Source organism: Globicephala melas, chromosome 13 (assembly GCF_963455315.2).
Source record: "Globicephala melas chromosome 13, mGloMel1.2, whole genome shotgun sequence".
NCBI lineage: Eukaryota > Metazoa > Chordata > Mammalia > Artiodactyla > Delphinidae > Globicephala > Globicephala melas.
The window spans coordinates 83,450,991-83,478,954 of NC_083326.1; the positions used below are offsets into that span (position 1 = coordinate 83,450,991).

Below are 27,964 nucleotides of genomic sequence, written 5' to 3' on the forward strand. Positions count from 1 at the left end.
GAAAAATAAAGCAGGGTAAGTGGATTAGGAAGGCATCACTGAAATGATATTTGAAAAGTCCTGATGGATGTAAGGGAGCAAGCCAAGCTAAAGGTATGGGCCCAGCTCATAATAGCTGGTCAGTAAAAGCTTGCTGAATGAATGTACACGTGCACGAGTCAATCCAGTGGTGAACACAGGAATAAGCTGCAGTGTTCCTGTTTAGGTCTCTGACCTCACTTCCTCGGAAGTAAACCAACATTAATTGTGTAGTAGGCAGTGGATCCCCACCATGACCCTGTTTTGCATATTTGGGGCTCCCGGGCTGGGGTACATTTCTGTCAACTCCCTCCAGACCTACTGTCCTTTGGCCAGGACGCGGTGTTGTGCAGCCACCTGCTTCCGACTGGCAGGGAAAGTGTGAGAGCCGGGGCAAAATCCCTCCCGCCCAAATGCCTGCTCGATGTGGAAAGGCGCTCCGAGCCCAGGTGGCTGCGCTGGACGAATGGCACCATGGCCGGGGCCCCGCGGCCGGCTTTCACCCGCCAGCTGTCGGCTTTCCACTCTCCTGCGGCGAGGGCGCCTTCCCCCGCCGTCCGGAACTTTGCGACGGGAGCACGGTTCCGGGCGGGGCCTGTTGGCGAGCGGAAGCGGAAGTGTGCCAGGGAGGCGTACTGGTAGCTGCGGTGGAGGAGCTAGCCATGGAGCACGTGACGGAGGGCTCCTGGGAGTCGCTCCCGGTGCCGCTGCACCCGCGGGTGCTGGGTGTCCTGCGGGAGCTGGGTTTCCCGTACATGACGCCGGTGCAGGTAGCCGGGGCCGGGGAGGTGGGCCCTCGGTGCGCAGGGCGCAGTTGGGGAAGGGGAGGCTCAGGGCGGGCCCGGCAGCCGCTTAATTGGATGCGGCCGGTAGGTGTTAGGACTCGCATCCTGGAGTTTTTACTCCTCCGGCTGGGACTTTTGCCACGTCTTTCTGCTGCGCCGACTCGGGTGATGCCAAGCTGGTTAATGATCGCCAGGCAGAGGCGGCAGGCGGCGGCTCACCTGTGCCAGGGTCTTCACCGCCCCCCACCCCGCCCTTAGGTGCTGGAACCCAAGTGCCTGGTTCGTATTCTCCCCCTACCCCCTCTAGCTGTGAGATCTTGGGCAAATGGCTTAACCTCTCTGTGTTTCATTTCCTTTCTCTGTGAAATGACGAAAATAGTATCAGAGGGTTATTGTGGAGATTACCTAAGACAATTTGGGGCACATCATGGGCGCTCAGTAAATGTTACCTGCTGTCATTGTTACTATTACTTGGGCTAAGTGAAGTGTCCTGGTCCAGTTTATTCATTTATTCAAGAAATTTCTTGAGGACAAACTACGTATTGGGTAATTTTTTCTAGGCTCCAGGGATTTTGCAGTGTTGGTCCCCACTCATGGGCCTTGTTTTCTAATGCCCGAGAGAAAGGGGTAAAGGCATAAGGTAATTTCAGCTGGTGATAAGTGTTGTGGAGGAGACAGTGACAAGAAGGTACAGGATAGGAGATAAGATAGGGGAGGCCTCTCGGAGGAGGTGTCATTAAGCTGCTACCTGAATAAGAAGGACCTGGCTGTGGGGTGATTGGGGGCATGATAGTCCAGCAAAGAGAAATGCCCGTGCAAATGCCCTGGGGCTGGAAATGAGCTTGGAGGAACAGAAGGAAGGCCTCTGTGGCTGGGGCAGCATGAGTAGTGTAAGAGGTGAGCAAACCGGGTGCCGGATCTTGCAGGATCTTCCTTGTAGGAGCTTGTATTTTATTCTAAATGCAGCGGGAAGCTGTCTTCCATGGGAAACTGTGCAGAAAGGGAAGGGATGTGACTGCGGCGTAGAGAATAGACTTTAGAGGAATAAGAGGAGAAGTGAGGAGGTCCATTAGGAGGCCACTGTCAAGTTAGAGGTGATGGTGGCGTGGAGTAGAGAGAACACAGTGGATATTGAAAAGTCACTGTTGGGATAGCTTTAGGGCTCCTGAGGGGCCAGATGTGGGGTTCATGAAGAAGGAATCTACAGGGACCCTGAGGTTTTTGACTTAGCAGCTGGGTGGATGGTGGTATCATTTATTGAGATGAGGAAGGCTGGGAAGGATAACAGGCTTCAGAGGGAAAATCAAGAGGGTTCTGTTTTGAAATGTTAAGTTGAGATGTCCATAGGCTAATCAGGAAAGGGGTGGAGGAAGCAGGCAGTGCTCTGTGCTATGCCTCGGGACTGTAGACAAGACCCAGTGTCTGCCATTGGAGTCGATGGTCTAGGTGCTGTCCACTATGGTAGTCACTCATGTGGCTGTTGAACACTTGAAACACGGTGAGTCCATGTTGAGATGTGCTCTAAGTGTAAAATGTACAGTGGATTTTGAGGACTTAGTGTGAAAAACAAATGAAAAATCTCATTCTTTTTTTTTTTTTAATAAATTTATTTTATTTTCGTCTGTGTTGAGTCTTTGCTGTGCGTGGGCTTTCTCTAGTTGCGGCGAGCGGGGGCTGCTCTAAGTTGCGGTGCGCGGGCTTCTCATTGCGGTGGTTTCTCTTGTTGCAGAGCATGGGCTCTAGGCGCGTGGGCTTCAGTAGTTGTGTCATGCGGGCTCTAGAGTGCAAGCTCAGTAGTTGTGGCGCACGGGCTTAGTTGCTCCGCGGCATGTGGGATCTTCCTGGAGCAGGGCTCGAACCCATGTCCCCTGCATTGGCAGGCGGATTCTTAACCACTGTGCCACCAGGGAAGCCCCCCCACCCTGTTTGACAACCCCAAATGTCTTCAGACATTGCCAAATGTTCCCTGCGGGCACAGAAATCACCCAGGCTGAGACTTACTTGTGTTGAAGCAGTTAGAAAAGTGCTACATGTGCTGCAATGGGTGAGCTCAGGCTCTGGGGACCAGGAGTGGAGTGTGGTCCTGGAGGGGGCGACCTTGAAGCCAAGACCTGAGTCTGCTTCAGGTTCAGCTGCTTGTTGCTGCAACCAAAGGGCCAGGCCTCTTGTAACCCTGTGGGTTTTCTGCGGTGTTTATAATTAGAGGGCCTATTTAAATCGTTGTTTTGTGATACTAGAGCTGGAAGGAACACAGTGTCTTCAAACCCTTCTTGGTCCAGAGAGGAAGAGTAGGCGAGGCAGGGCTAGAACTCAGGACCCCCAAATCCCAGCTTGGCTCACTTCCCCTCCATGCCATCTGTGTAGACACCGCTGCTGTATTACCTGTGAGCTGACCCTACTGGGGCCCCTGTGGGTGACTGTAATCGGAGTCCAATTTGTGGTGGGGTCCAGTGTGACCAAGGCCAGCCTTGTGTTTCTTGGGCTTTGGGCCTCATCGGTGGAGTCACGGCATCCCCTAACCAGTGCTCTGCCATCTCTCTCTTCAGTCTGCAACCATCCCTCTGTTCATGAAAAACAAAGATGTTGCTGCAGAAGCGGTGAGTACCTTGTGTAAATGCAGCTTGTCTTCCTGTTTTCCTTCCAAAATGAACTGTGAGGAAAAGCAAACGGAAACTTTCTGCCCTTTGCAGGTCACAGGTAGTGGCAAAACACTCGCTTTCATCATCCCCATCCTGGAGATTCTCCTGAGAAGGGAAGAGAAGTTAAAAAAGAGTCAGGTGAGGATAGCTAAACGGTTTATTTTCACTTAGTCATCGGAGAGTTCACAGTTGAGGAAGAAGCTGGTCAAAAGCTTGAAAAAATATAGAAGGAGAAAGTACAGTCTGTCCTCATTACCTGCAGGCTCTGTGTTTATGAATGTGCCTGCTGCCTAACGTTTGTTTGTAGCTCCCCAGAGCAGCACTCAGTGTGCTGTCGTGCTCATGCCTGCACCTGTATGGGGCAGCGACAAATGGGAGTCGCCTTATGGCACTTTCCCAGCCGAGTCTCATCAGGGCGATACTGCCTTCTTGTTCCAGCTCTCAGGCTGTAAGCACGTGTCCTTTTCCCGGTCAACTTACTGCTGTGATTTTTTTTTTTTTGGTGATTTCACTGTTTAAAATGACCCCCAAACATAGTGCCGAAGCGCTATCGAATGTTCCTGAGTGCAGAGAGGCTGTGATGTGCCTTACGGAGAAAATACATGTTGCATAAGCTCCTTTTGATAGTGCTGTTGGCTATGAGTTCAATGTTGATGAATCAACAGTATATATTAAATGAGGTGTCTTTATTTAATAATTTAATTGGAGTATAGTTGACTTACAAAATAAGGTATCTATAAACAGAAATATGTGTAAAACAAGCTTATGTATTGATAGGTCCACACAAATGTGGCCAGAGGCTTGCAGGAACCTAACCCCGTTTCCCCAGGGGCAATGGTCCAGTGTTCACTAACAGCGTATGTGGCCACTTTGTAGAACAGAACGAGGACTGACTATAATTCAAACTACAGTTGACCTTTGAACAGCATGGGTTTGAACGGTGCAGGTCCACTTAAATGCGGGTTTCTTTCAGTAGTGAATAACTATAGGTCTACACCAGCCGAGGTTGGTTTAATCCCTAGATGCGGAATTGGGACATGGAGGAACCAAACCGGTTGTGTGGAGAGCCAGCTATAAATAATTTGCGGATTTTCGACTACGCAGAAGGTTCACATCCCCAACCCCCACATCATTCAAGGGTCAACTCTCGATGTGTACTGTGACCGGGCATGACTGGGCACTGCTGAAAAAGCCCAGGAAGTGCTGTTTCTCTGGGAACCTTCATCCATTAGGTGAAGGGTGCAGTCTCGTGTGAGTTCAGCTCTGCAAGCCCTGGGCTCTGCTAATCATGTGCCTTCCCCCGCGTGGGCAGGTTGGCGCCATAATCATCACACCCACGCGAGAGCTGGCTGTTCAGATAGATGAGGTCCTGTCGCATTTCACGAAGCCCTTCCCACAGTTCAGGTAAATGGGAGGCAGGGTCCCTGTCAGCCATGGGCTGTGATTTTGCCTGACCTGCTCAAAGACACTTGTCTTGTTTTAGCCAGATTCTCTGGATCGGAGGCAGGAATCCTGGAGAGGATGTTGCGAGGTTTAAGGAACACGGGTAAGTTGCCTTGCTCGCTCTTGGCATTGAACCCAAGAGGAATCGACACATGATCTAGGCTTAACCGGAAACCCCCTGCTTCAGAAGCCCCCTCCCCACAAAAAGTTCTTTCTTCAGGCCAACCTCCCATTTTGCTCACGGGCTCATGATCTCGTCCCTCCCGTGGTGGTCCCTAACCTCGCCCCGAGCCCCAGACACACAGATGATCCACCTGTCTGCTTGGCATCTCCCCAGGCATCTCACAGCTGTTGCAAACGCGTCTACAACAGGAGCTTGGAATTTTCATCCCCAGGCTTGCACCTCGTCTGGAGCTTCCTGTTCATCTGCCCCCGTTGCTTCTCCTGAAGTCAGGGGCCCAGCCTCAGCTCGTCCTGGCCCCTCCACTCCCCCTCACAGCCAGCTGGCACCATGTCCTCTGCGTTTTCTCTCCAGAGCGCATCTCTAACCGTCAACCTTCCCATCGCCACCTCTCCTGCTCATTTCCCCCCTGGACTCCTGCAGTAGCTTCTCTGTCTCTCTCTCTCCTGTGTGTGTCTACTATTGCCCCCAGTAGTCCACTCTCCGGGTAGCAACCAGAATGCCAGTCGGGTCATGTCACTCACTGAAAGCTCTTCAGTGGCTCCTCCTGGCCCTTGGGGTAGATCCTAGTGTCTGCCTAGGGCCTGTGAGCCACCACTCTCCACTGCTGCCCGCTTCACAGCCCGCCCTGCTGCCACAGTGAGCTGGCGTTCTCCCAGGTACTGCACGTGCCAGGCTCTTCGTGTCTCCAGGAGGCTCGGGAAAGTCGGGGTGGTGTCTGTCCGGCAGCATTTTACCTTCAGAGCCTAGTGAGGCGCTGAGCACACGGCTGGTGTTTAATAAACATTCGGAATGCGTGTTTGAATACGCGATGGCCATCACTCCTTGGCATTTTATTGTCCCATGATGAATAAGGTTTGTAATGAGCAGCAGTAGACTTTGTGCCCAGTTTGTCAGTGAATCTCAATAAAGAAAACTATTTTTCTTGAGCACTTGCTGTGTCCAGCTACAACGGGAGATACTTTGCAGCAGGGGTCACAGACTCGAGTTGCTACAGGGCTCAGAGGATAATATAAACGTGTGAAGGGGGTGGGCGGGGAGTGGGAGGGACTGGCTAGTTCACGCCTGAGTACTCACCTCCCGCTGATCGCTGCCCACAGAACTCTGGGCTCAGTTCTCCAGGTTTTGAATGTTTTAAAAAGAATATGGAATTCCAGATTTCTGTGTGTTATCTCCAGGTTGTTTTAACTGTTGGCATGTAATTCACATTTAAAAAAAACAACAAAACTTTCCTGCAGGCCACCCAGTCTGTGGCGGCCACGTTTGGCTTTCAGTCTGCGTTTGTGATCTTTACATAAAATTATCTCTAGTTCTGTTCACATTCTCATTTTATAGATGAGTGACCTGGGACCTAAAGTGGTTGAGTAAAGTCAGGGGGTCAGCAAACCCTTTCTGTAAAGGAGTAGATGGTAATTATTGTAGCTTTGTCGATCACACAGTCTGTGTCATAACAGCTCACCTCTGCTGTTATCGTGTGAAAGCCGCCAGAGGCAACCCATGAATGAAGGAGGATGTGTAATTATGTGCCAATAAAATGTCGCGAAAACAGCGGAGTCCAGATGTGACCTAAGAGCCAGTTTGCTGAGCCCTGCCCTTGATCTCAGCCTGGAACCCAGACCTGTCCCCTCACGGCGCAGCCTTCTCTTCCCACTGTGGTGGTCTCCCTTCTCTTCGCTGGCATTTTAGATGACTTTTGCTGGGGGGAATACAAAACTTGGTGTTTGGAATCACAGAGGTCCCCGAGATCCAGCGAGTGCGGTAAATGTTAACTTTGTTTTCATAGTGGGAACATCATTGTGGCAACCCCAGGCCGCCTGGAGGACATGTTCCGAAGGAAGGCAGAGGGCCTGGATCTGGCCAGCTGCGTGAGGTCCCTGGAGGTCCTGGTGTTGGATGAAGCGGACAGGCTTCTGGATATGGGGTTCGAGGCGAGGTACTGGAGTTTGGACTTCGTGGGCTTCGGGTGACACAGGATGAAAGGGAGCTCAAGATGGAATTCCTTTATTACTCCATGACTGTCTCTATTAGCCACATGTGAATTTCTTTTTTTTTTAATTTTTTTTATTTTTTATTATTTTTTTGCAGTATGTGGGCCTCTCACTGTTGTGGCCTCTCCCGTTGCGGAGCACAGGCTCCGGACGCACAGGCTCAGCGGCCATGGCTCACGGGCCCAGCCGCTCCGCGGCATGTGGGATCTTCCCAGACCGGGGCACGAACCCGTGTCCCCTGCATCGGCAGGCGGACTCTCAACCACCGCGCCACCAGGGAAGCCCGTGAATTTCTTTTTTTAAATAAATTTATTTATTTGTTTATTTTATTTTTTGGGTGCGTTGGGTCTTCATTGCTGTGTGCTGGCTTTCTCTAGTTGTGGTGAGCGGGGGCTACTGTTCATAGGGTACACGGGCTTCTCATTGCGGAGGCTTCTCTAGTTGTGGAGCACGGGCTCTAGGCGCGTGGGCTTCAGTAGCTGTGGCACGCAGGCTCAGTAGTTGTGGCTCCCGGGCTCTAGAGTGCAGGCTCAGTAGTTGTGGCGCACGGGCTTAGTTGTTCCACGGCACGTGGGATCTTCCCGGACCAGGGCTTGAACCCGTGTCCCCTGCACTGGCAGACAGATTCTGTTTATTGATTGATTGATTGATTGCTGCCTTTGGTCTTTGGTGCTGCGTGCGGGCTTTCTCTAGTTGCGGCGAGCGGGGGCTACTCTGTTGCGGTGCGCGGGCTTCTCATTTCAGTGGCTTCTCGTTGCGGAGCATGGGCTCTAGGCACATGGGCTTCAGTAGTTGTGGCACACAGGCTCAGTAGTTGTGGCTCACGGGCTCTAGAGTGCAGGCTCAGTAGTTGTGGCGCATGGGCTTAGTTGCCCCACGGCATGTGGGATCTTCCCAGACCAGGGCTTGAACCCGTATCCCCTGCATTGGCAGGCGGATTCTTAACCACTGCGCCACCAGGGAAGTCCCCACATGTGAATTTCAAATCATTAGGTTGATTAATCCTTCAGATTCTACCACACAATTTAAATTCCATTTCTTATGTCTTTGATGTTCTTAAGATGTGTTTTCCTTCATGGCTTCTTTAAAAGTTTCTGTGAGTTTTAAAAAAGTAAGTAGCTTTATTGGGATATAATTCATATGTTACACAGTTCACCCATGTAAAGTGTACAGTTTCATGGTTTTTAGTCTCAAAAAGTTTTGTCTTAATTTCACTCTTTTAATTGCCCCCCATTGTAAAAGTAAAATTATATGCTTACATTGAAGAAACCTTGGGAAAATGAGAGTATAGAGAAGAAATGAAGATCGCCCATAATCTCACCTCCCAGTAGTAGCTACTGTAAATATTGTGATGGTTTTCAGTCTTTTAAAATAACCTGTTTAGTATCATAAAACACCATTTTTTGATTATGCTGATAAGTGAGGGGTTAAGATGAGCCCTCTCTTTTTAGCATAAACACCATCTTGGAGTTTTTGCCGAAGCAGAGGAGAACGGGCCTCTTCTCGGCCACTCAGACACAAGAAGTGGAGAACCTGGTGAGAGCAGGCCTCCGGAACCCTGTGCGCATCTCGGTGAAGGAGAAGGGCGCGGCGGCCAGCAGCACGCAGAAGACCCCCTCCCGCCTGGAGAACTACTACATGGTGAGCGCTGGGTGGTCTCACTGACTCTTGCAGGCCATCGAGGAGGATGTAGGGGTCTAAGGTACAGCGTGGGAACTGGGGTTAACAGTGTCGTGTACTTGAAATTTGCTAACAGAGTAGTTCTTTAAATACAAAAGGGAGCTATGTGAAATGATGGGTGTGTTAATTCACTTGATTACGATAATCATTTCACAGTGTATGCGCATGTCATCACTTCGTACACCTTCAATGTATACATGTATAGATTTTTAACGTGTAAATATGCTTAAATATGTACAATTTTTATTTGCCAATTATACCTCAGTAAAGCTGGAAAAACTAAAACAAGTATTAAAAGCCAAAGCAATTTACTGAAAAAAGTTACTAATTTTTTTTGACTTGAACTGCTTTCAGTAAGCTTAGTTATGTTTTTTTTGGGGCCGTGCTGCACAGCACGCGGGATCTTAGTCCCCCGACCAGGGATCGAACCTGCCCCCTGCAGTGGAAGCACGGAGTCCTAACCATTGGACTACCAGGGAAGTCCTGTTTTTCCTTCTAAATGATCAGCTATAATAATTGTTTTAACAACTTATTAGATTTTCCAAGTTTTATCAATATGGTATACGGTGTTCCCACTGATATATGTTAACTCTTAGCAATTAAAACAAATAAACAAGCAAATGGGACTGCCCTGGCTGTCCAGTGGTTAAGACTCTGTGCTTCCACTGCGGGGGCACGGCTTTGATCCCTGGTTGGGGAACTAACATTCTGCATGCTGTGCGGCACGGCCAAAAAAAAAAAAAAAAAGCCAAAAATAAGTGCTCTAGAGACTGGCTTTCAGTTTTCTAGGAAACTAAATCTATAAAATGACACCCTGTGGCACATTTTTTTTTTTTTGCGGTACGCGGCCTCTCTCTGCTGTGGCCTCTCCCGTTGCGGAGCACAGGCTCCGGACGCACAGCCCCAGCGGCCATGGCTCACGGGCCCAGCCGCTTCATGGCATGTGGGATCTTCCTGGACCGGGGCACGAACCCGTGTCCCCTGCATCAGCAGGCGGACTCTCAACCACTGCGCCACCAGGGAAGCCCCTGGGCACTCTTAAGTAATACAGACCCTTGGGTCCAATTCCACAGCTATGAATCGTAATCTGTATGCTGTGTCCAAGGATCTGCATTTTAAAGACCTCCCCGGGGGTGGTGGTATGGCCGGCATGGCGCTGTCTGCATGTTGGGGTTTGGGAGGTACTTACTGCACTGGGTGGCTCCCTGTCCTCAGTTACATGACTTTGTGACTTACGTGTTTCAGCAGCCCAGGCTGATGTTTATTCTCATCTCGGTAGACTGAGTAACATTCTGACGAAAGTCTGTCCCTTTTCATGGAGGAAATTAGATTCCTTAAAATTTAAGGCCGAAACTGAAAATAGCTATGGGGTTATTATTGTCAGCAAATTTGTTTTTATTTTATTGGTTTTCCTTTTTATTTTATAGGTATGTAAGGCAGATGAGAAATTTAATCAGCTGGTACATTTTCTTCGAAATCATAAGCAGGAAAAACACCTGGTCTTCTTCAGGTAATACTTCTGGGGTTCAGCCGCACCCAGAACGTGCACATGTGTGTAGCCTTCAGGTTTGGAATTCCCTTCAGGTTGTTTGTCTGTTAGGAATGTGTTTGGCTGCAAATGACTTCTGCAGCTCAAGCTGGAGGGGTTTATTTTTCTCCTGTAAAAAGAAGTCCAGAGGTAGGCAGTTCCTGACATTGGTTTCTGTCTCGGCAACGTCAACACCAGTGTTTCTTTAACTGTCTTGGCCTTTCCTTCCTGTAGGTCACCTCCTAGTTTTAAGATGACCACTGTGACACCTGCTGCCACGTTTGCATTGAAAGCAGATAAAAGAGGAAAGGCAGGGAGGGGGGAAGGGCAGTGCTTGCTATATCCAACCCTTTTTTTTTTTTTTTTTTTTTAATATCCAACCCTTTTAATCAGAAAAGCAAAAGACTTTCTCAGACAGCCCCCTCCCAAGCTGACTTCTGCTTTCGTTGTATGGGCCAAAGGTGGGTCACCCAGCAGCCCCTCACTTTAGGAGATGGGAAAAAAACAAGTGGGTAGCTGTCCCAGCCTCTGTAGTAGAGGGAGGTGAAGGAGGAAGTGGTTGGGAGGGTGTTTGATCCACCAGCCTAGTGTCTGCCACACTGGGGTGTGTCCTGTTGTCAGAGCACAAGATAGGAACAGTTGTGTGCATCCTTTGGGCTGTTTTTTTCCTCCTCCAGATATACCTGTGGTGTTGTCTTTTTGGCAATACCAGAATAATTTTATGTTTCTTTTCCATCCATCATGTCACCAATAAAATGCATTAGCTGTACTGTCCCACAGTTAGAAATACAAGCTGGCACACACACACACACACGAAACTGAAACAAAGATTTCATAAAACTGCGTTTGACTAGGTGGGATGCATTCTGATGCTTTCTGTTTTGTTCTGCTCTAATTTTTTAAAAATGCTGGTTGGTCCAGACTCACTAAATTGATTTCAGAACCCACCAGATTGCTTTCAGGATCTGTGGGTTGTGACCCTAGTGTGCAAAACTGCTTTATTATGTACTGATGTGACTCTTGGTGGAAACTGGGGAATCTGGCAGCAGTCAGTTAGCACAGGTGTTTAAGACAGGAGATTTAGACAGGAGTTAGCCCGAATTGGAATCCTGCAGCCTGGTGTAGTGGGAAAACATGGGAGACGGAATCACACCTTCCTTCTGGTTCTCCTCTGCCACTCACTTGTACTGCCTCTCTGGAAGCTTCAGGTCCCTCATCTACAAAAGGATGTGACATCCCTTTGGAATCCCTCAAGTAAAAAAGGTGAACTTTATTAGAAGGGGGCTGTGTAGGGAGCTCACAGACTCAAAGAGAAAGTTGGGTGCACCACCTCTAGGGAAGACAGGATCTGGGGGACCCAGATGGCCATCTCTTTAGGGCACAGCCTCATTGGGATGACCCTGCTCCAGTCCCCTTTTGTCCTCGACTCCAAGTCCAATATCCAGGATAGAGGACCTGATAGGTCTGACTTCTGCTGAGCCCTTGGGAACTGCACTGAATGGGGAAGAAGCAGTTCCCTGAAAGAAAAGCAGGAGTAAAGCTATATTTAAGACGTCATCGTTCTTGTTGTGAAGGACTCCTTCCATTTAATTAGTTCCTCGGGGAGCCAGGGAGATCCCCTTGCTAGAACAGCTTTAGACAGGAGGAACACGTTGTTTGGGTTTTAACTCCTGCTGAAGGGGTTTTGTCAAAAGATTGGCCTTCCCCTGGCCGAGAACTTAGTTGTGGATGATAAGCACAGCCATTCTCCTCTGCAGTCTCCTGGGACGACTGGGTGGTCCCCACTGCATCTAGTGCTTGCGGCCTCCCTCCCCCCATCGCAGGAGGACCAAGGCGGCCTACGACTCTAAGCCCTCTGTCCCCTCTCGCAGCACTTGCGCCTGCGTGGAATACTATGGAAAGGCTCTGGAGGCCCTGGTGAAGGGCGTGAAGATAATGTGCATTCACGGAAAGATGAAATATAAGCGCAATAAGATCTTCACGGAGTTCCGCAAATTGCAAAGGTGGGTTGGCTTCCTTGGAGATGGCGGATCTCCAGCCACTCTGCTCTTTTGCAGGTCGCTCTGCCTCGAAACCCTCACATGTGTTTCCCTGCCTGGAACTCTCTTCCTCCTCAGCCTGGTTATCACATCTTCTCTGTATAAATATCCAGAGCCCCTGCCCTCTGTCCTGACCCCATTACACTTTGCTACACTGACTTCCTTACTTATCTGTCAACTTCCCTGCTAGGTTGTAAGCTCCATAAGAACGGGAACCTGTGTGTTGTGTTCGCTCCCCCAGTGGGGCTTTGGTAGCTGTTTGTTGAATGACGGAACAGACAGGAGCAACCCGTTAAAGGCTGTAGATTGTCAGCTGGTGGCTAGGCTGTAGGGAACTTGTGGCTCTAGTGATCATAACTTGATTCTGTTTGTGCATAGAAATAATACTTCTCTGTGTTTCTTAATCATTGAGCCTTCTGGCTATGTTAAAAGCAATCTTTTAGGCAAAGTGATAGAATTGATGGATACATGACAGTCTGGGAGGGAAAATTTCATTTGTTTTTTTTAAACGGCTGCAAAGGATTAGACCAAATACTGTGGGTTTTTTTTTTTCTTTTCCCTCAATGGAAATATGCTAATTTAAAAAATCTTTTCAATGTTTCCTCCCCACCTCTTTAAAGATTTCACTGACAACTTGTAAAGTCCTAGAGGTTCTTAGGAGGAAGAAAAATCAAAATGTTATTCCTATATATTTGCTTCTGTGAGAGATTCTGCAACCTATGTTATTACTGTCATCCCTCAGTAAAGACTGCTTGATGGTGAGGGAAATAGTGGCCTCCTTACTCAGTGTGGTGTTTTCTCATTTTCTAGTGGGATTTTAGTGTGCACTGATGTGATGGCCCGAGGAATAGATATTCCTGAAGTAAACTGGGTTTTGCAGTACGACCCTCCCAGCAATGCCAGGTACAGCATGAGAGAATGTTACCCACTCTGTCTAGGAATCTAGGCTAATGAAATAGGAATCCTGAGGAAGAAAACATAATGATGGTTGTCAAAACATTACGAAATAACAAAAAAGGGGAACTGGTGAGTTATCATTGATAGGTCATTGATAGGTCAATAGTGATACTATATTATCACTGAAATTTCAGTCATTTTCAAATACTTTTTTTTTTTTTTTTTTGCGGTACGCGGGCCTCTCACTGTTGTGGCCTCTCCCATTGCGGAGCACAGGCTCCGGACGCGCAGGCTCAGCGGCCATGGGTCACGGGCCCAGCCGCTCCGCGGCACGTGGGATCCTCCCGGACCGGGGCACGAACCCGTGTCCCCTGCATCCGCAGGCGGACTCTCAACCACTGCGCCACCAGGGAAGCCCCCTCAAATACTTTTTAATTTACTTATTTTTAAATATTTTGGCTGCGCCACACAGCATGTGGGATCTTACTTCCTTGACCAGGGATGGAACCCATGCCCCCTGCATTGGAAGTGCAGAGTATTAACCATTGGGCCATCAAGGAAGTCCCTTAAAGTTCTTGCAGAAATGCACATGATAGAGTGTTTAAAGGAGAACAATATATACACCATATATGAAGATGTCAGTTATTATCTGAAAGCAAGCATATATTCCTGATAAATGCCTCCAAACATAGGAAAGCACCTGTAAATACAAACTCCTAAGCAATAGTTGTTACTTCCTGTGGGGGGCGTTCCTCATAGGTCACTTTTATTTTCTTTTTTACGCTTTTCATTGTTTTTCAGTTTTTCTACTGAGACTGCTTCCTCCTACCTATACCGTCAGATAGGCATAAATTTAAAAGTTTTACAGTTCATAGTAAATGTCTAACAGAACCCTCTCTGGTTTGCACGTGTACTTTAATAGCCAGCTCTTCTATAGCACTAATAAGCGGCGGGTTGGGATGGAGCTCCTCGGGTCATTTTAGGTGCATCAGCCGTGCGGCTGCAGGCCTGTGCTCTGCTCGGCCACCGTCACGTGGTGACCACGTTCCCGCTCCTTGTTGTTCACAGTGCCTTCGTGCATCGCTGTGGCCGCACAGCCCGCATCGGCCACGGCGGCAGCGCACTTGTGTTTCTCCTTCCCATGGAAGAGTCATACGTCAATTTCCTTGCAATTAACCAGAAAGTAAGCTGTCTTCCTTTTTCCTATGGAATGTCCAGTGCTGGGGTAGTTGAAAAAGTTCTTTTCCAGCAAGTGGGGTCCAGAACTTAGATTAGGGGTTGCAGACACACAGGGGCCAGGCTGGTGATGTCCGTGCGGGAACCTGGCTGGCTTTATGGCTGTGGAGAGGCTCTGGGGTATGGCCACTGCTTGGCCCCAGCTAAGTATCACTAGTTGGGAACATAGACCTATGTTACCATACTTTCCAAGCAGAAATCAGGATTGTTAGGTAAAATCTCATTTTAAACTTTGCTTTAAAATTTTTAAAATACTTTCTGGACCAAGTAAATACTTTGCTTGGATTTGGGCTTCCAGGCCTCTGCTTTAAGATTAAAATGGATGGTTCTGCCTTTGGTTTTATTGGCACTGGCTCTTATGGGGTAGCCTTGGTTGGGGATGAGGTGATTCCAGCCAGAAGTGATGCTGTGGTCCCTGTGCAGTGCCCCCTGCAGGAGATGAAAGTCCAGAAGAACACAGTAGACCTCCTTCCAAAGCTCAAGTCCATGGCCCTGGCTGACAGAGCTGTGTTTGAAAAGGGCATGAAAGCTTTTGTGTCATTCGTCCAGGCTTATGCAAAGCATGAGTGTAACCTCATCTTCAGATTAAAGGGTAAGTTGGACTTCACATAATTCTATCTCCATCTGAAACATCTGGTGGTTTTAGAAGTATTACAGGTATGAAACTGCTTTGTTTTATAAAAATGTCAGGCCTTATTACTCAGCCATAAAAAGAAACAAAATTGAGCTATTTGTAATGAGGTGGATAGACCTAGAGTCTGTCATACAGAGTGAAGTCAGAAGGAGAGAGACAAATACCGTATGCTCACACATATATATGGAATTTAAGAAAAAAAAATGTCATGAAGAACCTAGGGGTAAGATGGGAATAAAGACACAGACCTACTAGAGAATGGACTTGAGGATATGGGGAGGGGGAAGGGTAAGCTGTGACAAAGCGAGAGGCATGGACATATATACACTACCAAACGTGAGGTAGATAGCTAGTGGGAAGCAGCCGCATAGCACAGGGAGATCAGCTCAGTGCTTTGTGACCACCTGGAGGGGTGGGATAGGGAGGGTGGGAGGGAGGGAGATGCAAGAGGAAAGAGATATGGGAACATAGGTATATATATATATAACATTCATTTTGTTGTAAAGCAGAAACTAACACTCCATCGTAAAGCAATTATACTCCAATAAAGATGTTAAACAAAAAAAGTCAGGCCTATGCCAGGTTTAATGTATTCTAAACATTTAAAAGAAAGTCTTCCTAGGAATTCCCTGGTGATCTGGTGGTTAGGACTCCGAGCTTCCACTGCAGGGAGCATGGGTTCGATCCCTGGTTGGGGAACTAAGATCCCATGTGCTGTGCAGCGCAGCCAAAAAAATAAATAAAAATAAAATAAAACACAGTCTTCCTTGGGTTTGAGTAGACAGAATACACTGGCTGCTGAGTATTCCTTTTTAGTAAAAATGTAATTATTTTAATTCTAATTAAAATGAGCCCATTAGGTCATTTAGGTAGACAAAATTATATTGCTGTGAATGTTCTGTGGGTTGATGCCTATAATCCTATTTTGGGTGTGCTAACTGCAGTGTTTTGGTTTAATCAGATCTCGATTTTGCAAGTCTTGCTCGAGGTTTTGGCCTGCTGAGGATGCCCAAGATGCCAGAGCTGAGAGGAAAGCAGTTTCCAGATTTCGTGCCTGTGGACGTCAGTACAGACACCATTCCATTTAAAGATAAAATCAGAGAAAAGCAGAGGCAGAAGCTATTGGAGCAACAAAGAAAAGAGAAAACAGAAAATGAAGGGAGAAGAAAATTCATAAAAAATAAAGCTTGGTCAAAGCAGAAGGCCAAAAAGGAAAAGAAGAAAAAACGGAATGAAAAAAGGAAAAGGGAAGAGGTAAAGTTTGCATTTTTATTATTTAAATACTCAACTTAGAATTCTGAACAAGTTTCACTGAAGTGTAGTATATAGTTATCTTCTAATAGGAATTGCATAGGACTCTCAGATTTCTATACTCCCTTGGTGGCTTGGGTGGGGAATGCGCTGTTTGTGGAAGGTGATCTAAGCTAGTTACTGATTAAAAATTGCTGGTTTCACTTAGAACACTGTTGCTGAGAAATTCAGTAGCTTGTTGATCTCTTCTGTACTCAGGGTTCTGATATTGAAGATGAGGACGTGGAAGAACTTCTTAATGACACAAGGCTCTTGAAAAAGTTTAAAAAAGGCAAAATTACTGAAGAAGAACTCGAGAAGGGGCTGTTGACAAGTGGCACAGGATCAGTCAAGACAGCAGATTTGGGGATCTCAGATTTGGAAGATGACTGCTGATTCCTGCCGCTCAGGCGAAGTGCACGAGAGCAACGGGAATGCCACGAGCTGCCCTGCGCTCGCAGATAGCTTGCGCTCGCGTGTACTGAACAGCAGAACTTCAGCAGACGTCCGGGAAGAACCACCTCTCCCAAAGCTGCTGTTGCAGACGGCCATGTGAGGGGTTTCACGCTCATGAATATTTTATGAAAAACATACCAGCCTTTGGAGTCTAACAGAAGAAAATGTAAATTAACTGAGTGTAAATAACAGATGTCAGTATTTATTTTGATGGGTTAGTCAAAGAGCTCATTGGTTTTTAACACAGAGATACTGATGTAGACTTGATTTTAGGCCTTTTAAAATTCCTCAGTGTTTTCAGGCACCTGATCTCCCTGGATGTCCTTCTCCCTGGACTTCAGTTCTCTCTTTGATGTACTGTGCAGAACACCTGCACAGCCCCTAGTACTGTTTTATTGGTGAGTATCTGAAAAACAGAGGAAGCAAGTCATTCTGGAAAAGAAAATTATTATGCCTTCTGTTGAATAAACTGTATTTCATTCTAACTGTGCCTTAAGTGTGTGAAGGTGGCTGCATAGTGTCTTTACCAAGATGGACAATACATTTGGGCCTGGGGTCAGCTTGCGGTACCGATGCAACGCCATATCAAAATCTTTCATACAATTTGAAAAGATGCTGAATTGTTCCCAAGAACAATTTTAAAAAAGCTGTTCAGGACCCAAACATGTTTAAATTCACATCTTTCCCAGATACAGAATTAAAGTTTGCAAATATTCTGGAAGGCATCTTCGTAAGTGGTGAGGCATGTAGGATACTCCTGCCAAAGACGCTGTTTCTGTCTTGGGTTCTCATGTTAGTTTCCACTCTGTTTGGCTTGATCCTTTTTTTGGAGATGACAGCCCTCAGCTCATGTTCACTGCTGGAAGCCTGATGCAGATTCAGCAAGTGTTTCCTGCCTTTCTCACACCGTGCAGGCACCGTGTAGCCTGCATCCTGGGCGGCTGTTGGTTGCTGGAGGGGCGCCTGGCCGCAGTTAGGACCCCTGCTCTCTTAGGCCTGCATGGCTTTCATTGATGCTTCTGGCAGATAAGTCTGGAGTGTGGGGAAGATGAAGGGAGGGGGACGCGGCACATCTTCTTTCATCAGTCAAGCAGCCAATAATCTAACTTGTATTTCTGGAAACTGGAAATGAATGAAAGTGTCTGGAAACCATAAGCACAATTTAGGTTGGGTTCTAGGGGAACCATGAACATATTTCAGATGGGACTGAAATGAATAAAAATTCTCCAAGACGTATGATTTTAAGTACTTAGTCGATAAAATTTCATAAAAAACAATTCAGTTTTGGCCTGGCTCATTGAGGGGCCAAGAGGCTGCTCCCAGCATCAGCTGTTCGCCGGCAGGAAAGGGCCCGGCTGTTACAGATAGAGCTTGATGAGTTCGTCGCTGACTGCTGAGGGCGTCAGCACCCCCAGGTCTGTAAACAGCAGTGTGATTAAGGAAGGGGAGGTGTAGTCGACCCACGGGTGCTCCTCTTTGAGATCCTGTCCAGTCTGCGTGGACTTCAGAGTATCTGCCTTGTACTGAGGAGACAGGAAGCATACGTTAGTCTGCCCCACGTGTTCAAGGCTCTGAACTGGAGAGGCCTTGGCCTGAGCAATTAGTGTGCTCCTGCCTCAAAGTGCTCTCTGGAAACGGGGGGAGGCCAGCTGTGCAGCACACTGGCGAGGGGGATGAGTGTGGCTTGGGTGAGCAGATCATTAAAGAAAAACTTAAGCCACGTGTCCCCTCACTGGTGTGCTGGATTAACTCCTCCAGACCTCTCAAGACAACCGTTTAGAGCATTTACAGAGTGCTTACTAAGTGCTAGGCACTGTGCTAAGTTCTTCCCATGGATTATCTCAGAATTGTCATAACCCTTGTACAGATGACTGAAGTTCACAGAGCTTACAATGAAAGGACTTGCCCAAGGTCACATGGTTAGTAAGTGGTGGAGATGGCAAGTGAGCCCAGACAGCTGAGCCAAAACTTCGACTATTACCAGTTTCCCCTGCCTCCTTGGCCTGTATCTAGTGCTTAATTGAATGAGAGACAAAGACTTAAATTCTGGGGACAAATTAGGCTGTTCAACAGCCACCAACTTACCTTTGTATCCTGAGTATTGGAAAAAATAGTGGGAAGTGAACAACTTAATGGAACATTCTTAGCACTGCGTTTTTCTTCAAAGGTTTCAGTTTAGACTCAAATACCCCTTCAAATATGTAAAACTCTTGCCTTAAACTTATCTGGGACATCTTGCTGGTTTAGTGGGAAGAGCCGTACAAACTTGAAACTTTCTGCAACAACATAAAAAGGCTTGTTCCGTGCTTTGGCACACACAGCCATCTGGTTGGTTCCAATCTGGGAAGTCAGAGAAAAGCGGAGAAGGGTGAGATCTTATGGCATATCTGAAGTGGGAGCAACAGAAAGTATATGAGTGAACGCAATATATGTACTTCTGGCTTTGGAATTACAGAAGACCTTTAAAAAGGAAAACACGTTTCTCCAAAGATATACAAATGGTCAATAGACACATGAAAAGATACTCAAGATTCTTAGTCATGAGAGAAACACAAGTCAAAACCACAATGGGATACTGCTTCACATCTACTAGGGTGGCTATAGTTAAAAAAAACAAGTGTTGGCAAGGATGTAGAGAAATTTGGAATCCTTGTACGTTGCTGGTAGGAACGTAAAATGGTGTAGCTACTGTGGGAAACAGTTGTGGCAGTTCCTCAAAAAGCTAAACACAGAAATACCATGTGACCCAGCAATTCCACTCTTAGGTATATACCTCAAAGAATTGAAAACAGGAACTCAAATAGGTAGTCGTACACCCGTGTTCACAGCAGCATTAGTTACAATAGTCAAAGGATAGAAACAACTCAAGTATCCATCAACAGATGAATGGATAAACAAATGTGACGTGGTACATTATGCAGCCATAAAGAGGAATGAAGCACTGACACATGCTACAATATAGATGAGCTTTGAAAACATCATGCTAAGTGAAATAAGCCAAACTCAAAAGGACAGATATTGTATGATTCCACTTATATAAGGTACCTAGAATAGGCAAAAATCATGGAGGGAGAAAGATTAGGGGATGGGGAGAGAAAAATGGGGAGTTTTGCTTGATGGTGACAGTTTGGGGTGATGGAAAAGTTTTGAAGACAGACAATGGTGATGGCTGCACAACAGTGTGAGTGTAATTAATCCCACTGAATTGTACACTTAAAAATGATTAAAATGGCAAATTTTTATGTTATATATTACCACATACAACAAACTATCATGAAATCTTTCCATGTTAAGCAACAGATAAATTTTAAACATTACACTGATGTCAAATATGCTCCATTAAAAAGAAAAACCAACCAAAAGCTAAATTCCAGTTAAAGCATGTTTTGAAAAAATATAAATTACTTTCTCCTAATTTACACAAATCAGTCTCCAAAGCAGGAAGAAATCTGAACAAAATTTGACCGCTGCAATGGCTCATGGGAACTGGGAAGCCATTGGCTGCAGTGGTGGAGTCTTGAAGCTAAGCAGGGTTAGAGGAACGAATCGTTAACAATACAGTGCTAGCTGGATGTCTGAGGTCAGTGATGTAGCTTCCCGCCCTGACCAAGGGCCCGCGGAGAACTGATGCTCCTACCTTGTTAATGATTCCTCCGTTTTCAACAACTCCTTCAGCACCAACAATGACAAGATCCACTTTCTCCATGATGTAGCTAAGGAAATTAAAAACAATTTTTTAATGCTCCCTCTTCTTTGCTCTTCTTAGTAGCAACATCGCCTGCAAAGATTAATACTCCATTTTCACCAAGGTAAGTTCCTCTCATAACTTTCTTCCAAAGAGCACTGAACTCATGAGACAACCCCTGGCACTGTTACCGGTTCTGCTACAGGGGCACCAAGACCTGTTTTGGTCATGACACCACAATAAGACGTGTAACTCTCCCTGCCACCCAGTAATGTACATGCATATGTGTGTAGCTGAAGCAAGGATTTCATGACCCGGCATTTATCCTTACTACGTGTGGCACATTCTGTTTTCCTTTCTACATTAATACAGACAAAATTTAAAGACCTGATGTGATCTGAAGTTGGAAAAAATGTTATGTAATTCAAGAATCTTGCAGGTAGGCTGAAGGCCAATCTATCTTTTGAAATGAGCAATTAGGGACTTCCCTGGTGGTCCAGTGGTAAAGAATCCACCTTACAATGTGGGGGACGTGGGTTTGATCCCTGGTCAGGGAACTAGGATCCCACATGTCGCGGGGCAACTAAGCCCGCGAGCCACAACTACTGAGCTCGTGCGCCTCAATTAGAAGCCTGCGTGTCGCAACTGAGACCCGACGCAGCCAAAAATAAATAAATAATAAATAGATCTTAAAAGAAAATAAAATGAGCAATTAGTAGAATTCTTTAAAATGTTTACTCTTAAACACATTCCTAATTTCCTTAATCATCTCCTTATGTGTTTTCTTCCCAAGGGATTATTACTCCTGTTTTCTCTTGGGAGGCACGCTGTCAATCCATGGAGCATGTCACCTGGGCTTTAGGAGTGAAGTTGCACAGGTGAGACGAAGAATCCCAGAGTGCCACTGAGGGCAGCCCGTGTCTTCAGATGAAGAGGGAGCACTGGTCACATGTGCTGACCTGACCTCTGCACCTTGCTCTTAAAATGCACTATGATACTGCCACGTCAATGACTCCCCCTCTCCCTGACATCCTATAGCCCTGTCTGTACACTATCAAGGCCTTATAATGAGCTTGCTGGTTTAGCCCAGCTATCAGTTAAGAGGCGGGACGCTGCCCAGTCCAGTTTTATGAACGAGACTCAAACCTTCCAACTGGAAGTGCTGTTCCAAGCCACCCCTGGGAGTGGGCGAGGAAGAGTAATTGTGGCGGGGGAAGCCAGGCACTTACCCAACAGCGGCATCCAGTACGACAGTGACGGGGACACTGAGGTGGCAGAGGGCTTTGGCCATTTTCTTACTGAAAGTGACAGTTTGAGAGCATTAGAAAAAAGTCCAGGAAAGTCCCACAGTGGTGTATGGTGAGTCACTTAATTTGGACAATGATAAATCACTTTAGCTGGAAACTCAGTTCAAGTAATGGATTAAGGGGCACATCCTGAGACTTTGGACTAAGGAAACAAGAATTTGGGTCCTTTAGAAGGAAGTATGTGTTTTAGGAGAACTGCACTCTTAGGGATACAAAAAGATATGTAAATTCAGAAAAAAAGGGTTTTCCTTTTATTATGTTCTGGCTAGATATGTGGCGAATTATCTATTCCTTGATAAAAATCTTTCAATTGCTGTTCCTCTGACTTAAGTACTAAATAAAACCCCTAGATCCTGTACTGTGACCTACTTCAGATTCACGGTGATTTTTCTTCCAGGGGCAGGAATGGGCACTGTCAAAGGCAATGCTGACTGATTGGCAAATCAGGGGCCTATTCTGGCTCCTCTTAAAATGGATTCTAATCCTCAGTTTGCTCTTTAAAAGGACTGCTGGGCTCATAACCAAATGGAAGGATACTTGCCCTGATAAATCAGGCTGTGACTCTGTAATGTACACACTGAAACGCTTCTTGGCCGCCACGGCTGCTTCCAAGACTCTCAGGACCACTCTGGAGTAGGCGTGAGTTAATATTCTCTGTGGGCACAGAAAGCTCTGTCAAAAGGGCAAGCTTCTGGCAATCACCCATACTCTATGACCCTCTGATGCGTGTTCCTGGTACCCTAAAGCTTCTCCGTATGCTTTCTCACAAATCAGCTGTAATCAGAAAGGAGATCCTTGATAGTACACTGAGTTTAAGCCCATATACAAGCTGAAAAAGTTTTCTGCCGGAGGAATATATTATGGGTCTCCTCTTCTCGTAGCAAGCGCAGAAGTGACATCTCCATGTGGTGTTACTCACATACAGAAGCCTTTATATCTGAAGGCTCTGTTAGGTTCCTTTGGGTTGGCTTCCCTAATGGTTCGCACTCTTGGGCATACAGGCACCAGGCAGGTAGCATAAAGGAATGCAGGGGGCCGGCTGGGGCCAGCAGCAGAGTGGAAAGGCTGAGCTCCAGCTGTTGTCATGTGGGCCCACTGTGGTCAGATCATCTGGTTTTTCTAGAGGCGCTGAAAATCCAATATTTCAATGTTGGCTAATTTTTAAAAACTTATAAACGCTGTTTGGGGTAAACACAACCCATCTGTGGACTGGATACAATTTGCAGATACTTAGATGTAATCTCTGCTCTGGGGAATAGAGTGCAGAGGACAGTGTAAGCAAGGAGGAGGGATGTAGCTCCCTAGCTCCTTTCTGGGCCTCGCCCAAGAGCTTGTTAGAAATGCAGGTTCTCAGGCCCCACCCTTGTCCTACTGAATCAGAATCTTCATTTGAAAGATCCCCAGGGGGTTCATCTGCATGTTCAAATTTGAGCAGCTGTGCTGGAAATTTAGCCAAAATAGCACTGATGCGGGTGGTTATTACACATTCAACTCCACTAGAGCAAACGAATCCTGCAGCGAGTCTGCAGAAGGAGAAGGCCTCGGTGAGAGGCAGTCACAGGCTTGCCTCCACTTGGCACCAAAATGGCTTTGTTTGCAGCTGGCTTGCGTACAAGTTCCACTCGCATCTATTACGTCATTTATTTAATAACATACTCCAAAAAAAAAAAAGGCTTCAAAAATTGGGAAAGGGGTAATAGACAGTGGACAAGAGTCCAGATGCAAGTGAATACTTTTATGGTCGATGGAGGCTTAGATGGCAAAAGAAGGCGTGCTGCCGGGAGAGGAGACGTCATAAAAGTTTTACGACCCCTTTGCTGGGAGACTGACTTGATGTGCAGCTCCCGTCTTTCCTCACTCAGCTTATCAACACTTGGTGGTATCTCTGTAAGAGCGTTTGGAATGAAGATGAAAAATCTCAATCCAGTGCTAACATTCAGCAGGAAGACAGTCAGTATGAACCAATGACAAGAGCTGTGTTAATTTAATTCAGATTAATTTAGTACACATCCAGTAATAAAAAATACTTTTTTTAGTAAGACACCTTATCAAATCAAGAATCATCCATGCTGTCCCAGGGTTTTTCTCTGCCTGTTTAAAATGACAACCGCCTATGATAATAATATCTACATTTAGACAGTGCTTACTATGTGCCGGGCATAGTGCAGAGTCCTTACACATACCATCTCATTAATCCTCACAACACCCCTATGAGGTAGGTGCTGTTATTACCCTTATTTAACAGATGAGAAAACTGCAGCACAGAGAGGTTAAGTAACTTGTCCAAGGTTACACAGCAAGTAAGTGGCAGAGTCAGGATTTTACCCCAGGAGTCTAACTCCAAAGTCCTTGCTCCCAATCACCACACATAATCAAGATCTACTCACCGCCCCATCTTTGATGAAAGTATGGCACAGATCTGCAATTTTATTTCTCGACAGTGATGTTCTCCTGAGAAAAATCTCTCCCCGCTCAATCATGATCTTTTTACATTTGGAGTAATCCTGGGAAGAAAAGAGCAAAATGAGGTGAAGGGGAGGATCCAGATAAAGCTGAGAATATTTGTGGCCAAACAGAGAAACAGAGAGGTAACCGAGGAGGGCAGGGGCTTACGGAGTATTCCAGGGAGGTAAGGCTGATGAAGCGCAGGAAGAGCTCCCCGCCCGAGGACACGGCCACAGAAGAGTCCACGCCACACAGGGTTTCTATGGCACTGGTGAGATTCGCTCTCAGGCCCTGGAGTGTCTCCCCTGGAATGATCACATGAGGAATGTGACGTTCATTTTTGACCCTTGATGGGTCTGTGATTCACTCACTCATTCAACCAGTGGTTACTGGGTGCAGGCTGTATGCCAGGCGCTGTTCTAGATGCCAGAGATACATCAGTGAACGGGACAGACAGGGTCCCAGCTCTGACGGAACTCCCTTTCTAGTGGGAGAGGCAGACAGTAAACAAGCACACAAAGAAATCAACAAGTTAATTACAGACTGAAATGAGGACAGAAAAAAGCAGAATGATGAGAAAGGGGGAGCTACTTTAGACAGAGTTAACAGGGGTGGTCTCTTGGAGTGCAGGCCTAAGCAGAGACCCGCGTAAGAAAGGATCCAGCCGAGTAAAGGTCCAGTGGGAAAAGTCTCAGATGCAGACTATAAACGCAAAGGTCCCAAGAAGGGAATAAACTTGGTATGAGAAACAAAGAGAGGCCAGAGTGAAGCACAGCTCAGTGAGGGACAGCATAGAAGGAAATTAAGTAGCAGTGACAGAAGAGGTCTGCGGGGTGGGGTAGGTAAGGCTTAGGTGTTTGGATTTTTTTTTTTTTTAATACTTATTTATTTGGCTGCCCTGGGTCTTTAGTTGTGGCATATGAACTCTTAGTTGCAGCTTGTGGGATCTAGTTCCCTGACCAGGGATCCAACCCGTGCCCCCTGCATTGGGAGTGCAGAGTCTTAGCCACTGGACCACAGGGAAGTCCCAGGTGTTTGGATGCTATTGTAAGTGCAATGGGAAGAGGCTGGAGGTTGTCTTAGAGACATGCATCTCTAGGCCAGCGCTTTAGATTAAAGAACGCTTTATTATTTTTATTGTTATTATTATTATTTTGTTTATACCCAGATGCTTACATTTAGGATGTCTGAATTAGTAGTAATCACAATGATGACATTAAAACCAGAATTTATACTGGAACATTCTCTACAGCAACTGCAAAGAAACTTCCACAAGACAGAAGCTCAATAAATCCTTGTAAAGGTCAACTATTGCTATAATTTAAGCTTCAAAGTTAACCTGGTATAATATGGTCATTCTTTTTTGTTTTTAATTTTTTTTTCTTTTATTTCTAATTCTTTCTTGAATTCTATCACTACATTTCTGTTTTTCTAAATCTGATTTATATTATGTCTCATGTCTTGTACCATTTAAAAAAATTTTAGCTCATTGTAAAATAGCGTGTTATGCTTTTTTTTTCTGGTTGTCGTTCTTTTTTGGGGGGTTTATTTATTTATGTTTTGGTGTGATTTCATTGTCTGCAGGGATGTTATTCTCATTCTGTCTTCCTTACAGTAACTTTTATGGCGTTTGGACACAACCATTTCATTTTTAAGTAAATGAGTTTTCCTGAACTTTTAGAAAAAGACTTCGTTCAGTTGTCTTTTCTAACCCCACAGAGCTCCCTCTTCCATTGTTTTATGTAGTGTTAAAAAATACAGTAGCTTGCTTTCTGAGATTTCTTGGTTCTGTTCTCCTCCCCAAATCTTTTCTGGACTTTCTCTTTCTTTCTTTTCCTTTATTTTTCATTACCCCAACCTTCTGCAATTTTGATTCCACTCCCCACTATTCAGTGGGGACCCTGGCAGGAAGAAGCCCTGGCAGGTCAGTTTTGAGAAAATGCAGGATCTATGCTGGTCTAGCCCCTTCAGTCCATCTGGCTGGCTCCCTGCACTCACCTGCTATTGTAGTGAGAAGAACCACAGCATCCCCCCAATTTCAGCTGCTACTCTCAAAGTGAGACAGTGCACCTCAGATTGGGACTTGAACCCACATGCCGGGACTCGAACTCGGCCAAAACATACCGTCTTCCAACTGAGATCACACACCTGGTTTCAGGACTTAATGAAGCTCAGGTTCTTGATGTCTCATCACAGAAAGAATTCAGTGAGAAACAAAGTGATAGATAAGAAGTGCATTTATTTAGAGAGAAACACACTCCACAGACAGAGCGTGGGCCATCTCAGAAGGTGAGAAAGGCCAATATGGTCATTCTTGATTCAAAGTATATTTCATTGAAAGGAGACCCATTCAATGATAACTTGAGGGCTCTCTTCACATTAAAAGGACAGAAAAAGAGGGAGGAGCTGAGCTTGGGGCTGCATTACCTTATGTAGGCACACATCCGTCTCTCACTTGCTACACTTCTAACAGTTATGAGCAGACTTTCCTAACACCTGGAGTGATGGAGGATGACCGTCTTTACCTTTATCTCTCCTCAAGTATTCCAGCAAAGTCCGGATGGCAGCTACTGCTGAGGCCATGTCAGGATCTTCTTTCATCTGAGACTTAAAGTATTCAATTAACTCTGGGAAGGGAGAAAAAAGTGATTCATCAAATTCATTTAGCAGGATAGACGACCAGAGAGCTTATCAATGACTGTTGACTTTAAAAAGCAAACTAATTTAAAGAATATTTTCTTTGCAGGGTGTTTGGCTTCAGGGGCACCATAAATGTTGACGGGAATAGATATGACATCACTCTACTATTTGCAAACTCTTTCTCTCTCATTTTGCAAAAGCTAGCCATGTACAATGGCATAAAATTTAAGCCCCATCAAAAGGTAGTGAAAGGTCATTCTCCCCCTTATCCTAGACCCCAAGTCCGGAAAGAATCCCAGAGCCAACCTCCTTACCGATTTCTCCTGCACCCTCCAGTCTATGCCAAGTCAAGCGTATTCACCTACATACATACATATGTACATGTATGTGATGCAGAGGTCTACCCTGCTCTTATTTTTTTTTTACATGAAAGGTACTGTATACACATTAGTTTGCCCTTGTTCTTCACTTAATAAAACACCTTGATAACCACATTAGACAAGCAAATCAAATACGCCTTTCTTTTAATTCTAGTACCAGATCCAACAGGGCAGGGAGTCTTACTCATACTTCACATATGAGGAAATCAAGACTGCGAAGACCTGCACATACGTCCGAAATCTCACTTTTTTGGACGGCACTGGAAAGCGTGGGGAGAAGGGGTGTCCGGGGATACCCCCAGGACCCATTCCCTGGATACAGGAGCAGCGAGTGGTTTTAGTTGTAACTAGAGGAACCACATCCAGCCAAACAGCCTGAGCTTGGAAAGTGACCTCTCCCGGCGCCCAGTCTGGGCGTGCGAGGTGGAGGGATCCCTGCGCGGCTCCGCTTTAGGCCCAGCAGGCCCGTCGCGTCCCAATTTACCCTTGTCGTCCATGGTGCCCTCTGGACCGCGGGGCCCCAGGGGCCCAGAGCCGCTCGCGCCACTTGGATGGGTCCAGCGACCGCACGGGCTCCGAATCACAGTGACCGACAGCGTACAGCACGGCTCTGCACGGCTCTGCACTCCACTTCCGGCGCCTTGGGGGCGGGGCTGTGGCTCCGGCTCGCGGCCCGAGCCCAGCACTCTCTTA

At 46.4% G+C, this 27,964-nt stretch overlaps 2 protein-coding genes across 4 annotated transcripts; one reads left to right on the top strand and one right to left on the bottom strand.

The window, feature by feature from the left end:
* Positions 1-645: 645 nt before the first annotated feature.
* Positions 646-17,304, top strand: DDX55 (DEAD-box helicase 55). 3 transcript variants are annotated; one of them, XM_030860067.2, is made up of 14 exons: positions 646-788; positions 3,350-3,400; positions 3,494-3,580; positions 4,755-4,846; positions 4,926-4,988; positions 6,850-6,999; positions 8,506-8,695; positions 10,162-10,244; positions 12,134-12,265; positions 13,112-13,204; positions 14,267-14,381; positions 14,858-15,026; positions 16,030-16,322; positions 16,578-17,304. In XM_030860067.2, the coding sequence occupies exons 1-14, from the start codon at positions 681-683 to the stop codon at positions 16,752-16,754; spliced, it is 1,803 nt and encodes a 600-aa protein (XP_030715927.2). In that variant the 5' UTR covers positions 646-680; the 3' UTR covers positions 16,755-17,304. The 3 variants fall into 3 exon arrangements, with proteins under 3 accessions (XP_030715927.2, XP_030715929.2, XP_030715931.2); XM_030860069.2 differs by lacking the exon at positions 13,112-13,204; XM_030860071.2 differs by lacking the exon at positions 6,850-6,999.
* Positions 13,675-27,911, bottom strand: EIF2B1 (eukaryotic translation initiation factor 2B subunit alpha). Its single transcript, XM_030860077.3, has 9 exons — positions 27,756-27,911; positions 26,777-26,878; positions 24,420-24,556; positions 24,194-24,310; positions 22,348-22,460; positions 21,729-21,797; positions 20,452-20,527; positions 19,029-19,154; positions 13,675-18,337 (listed from the first exon to the last, which is right to left on the bottom strand). Exons 1-9 carry the CDS (start codon positions 27,766-27,768, stop codon positions 18,173-18,175), a joined length of 918 nt encoding a protein of 305 aa, XP_030715937.1. The 5' UTR covers positions 27,769-27,911; the 3' UTR covers positions 13,675-18,172.
* Positions 27,912-27,964: the final 53 nt, after the last annotated feature.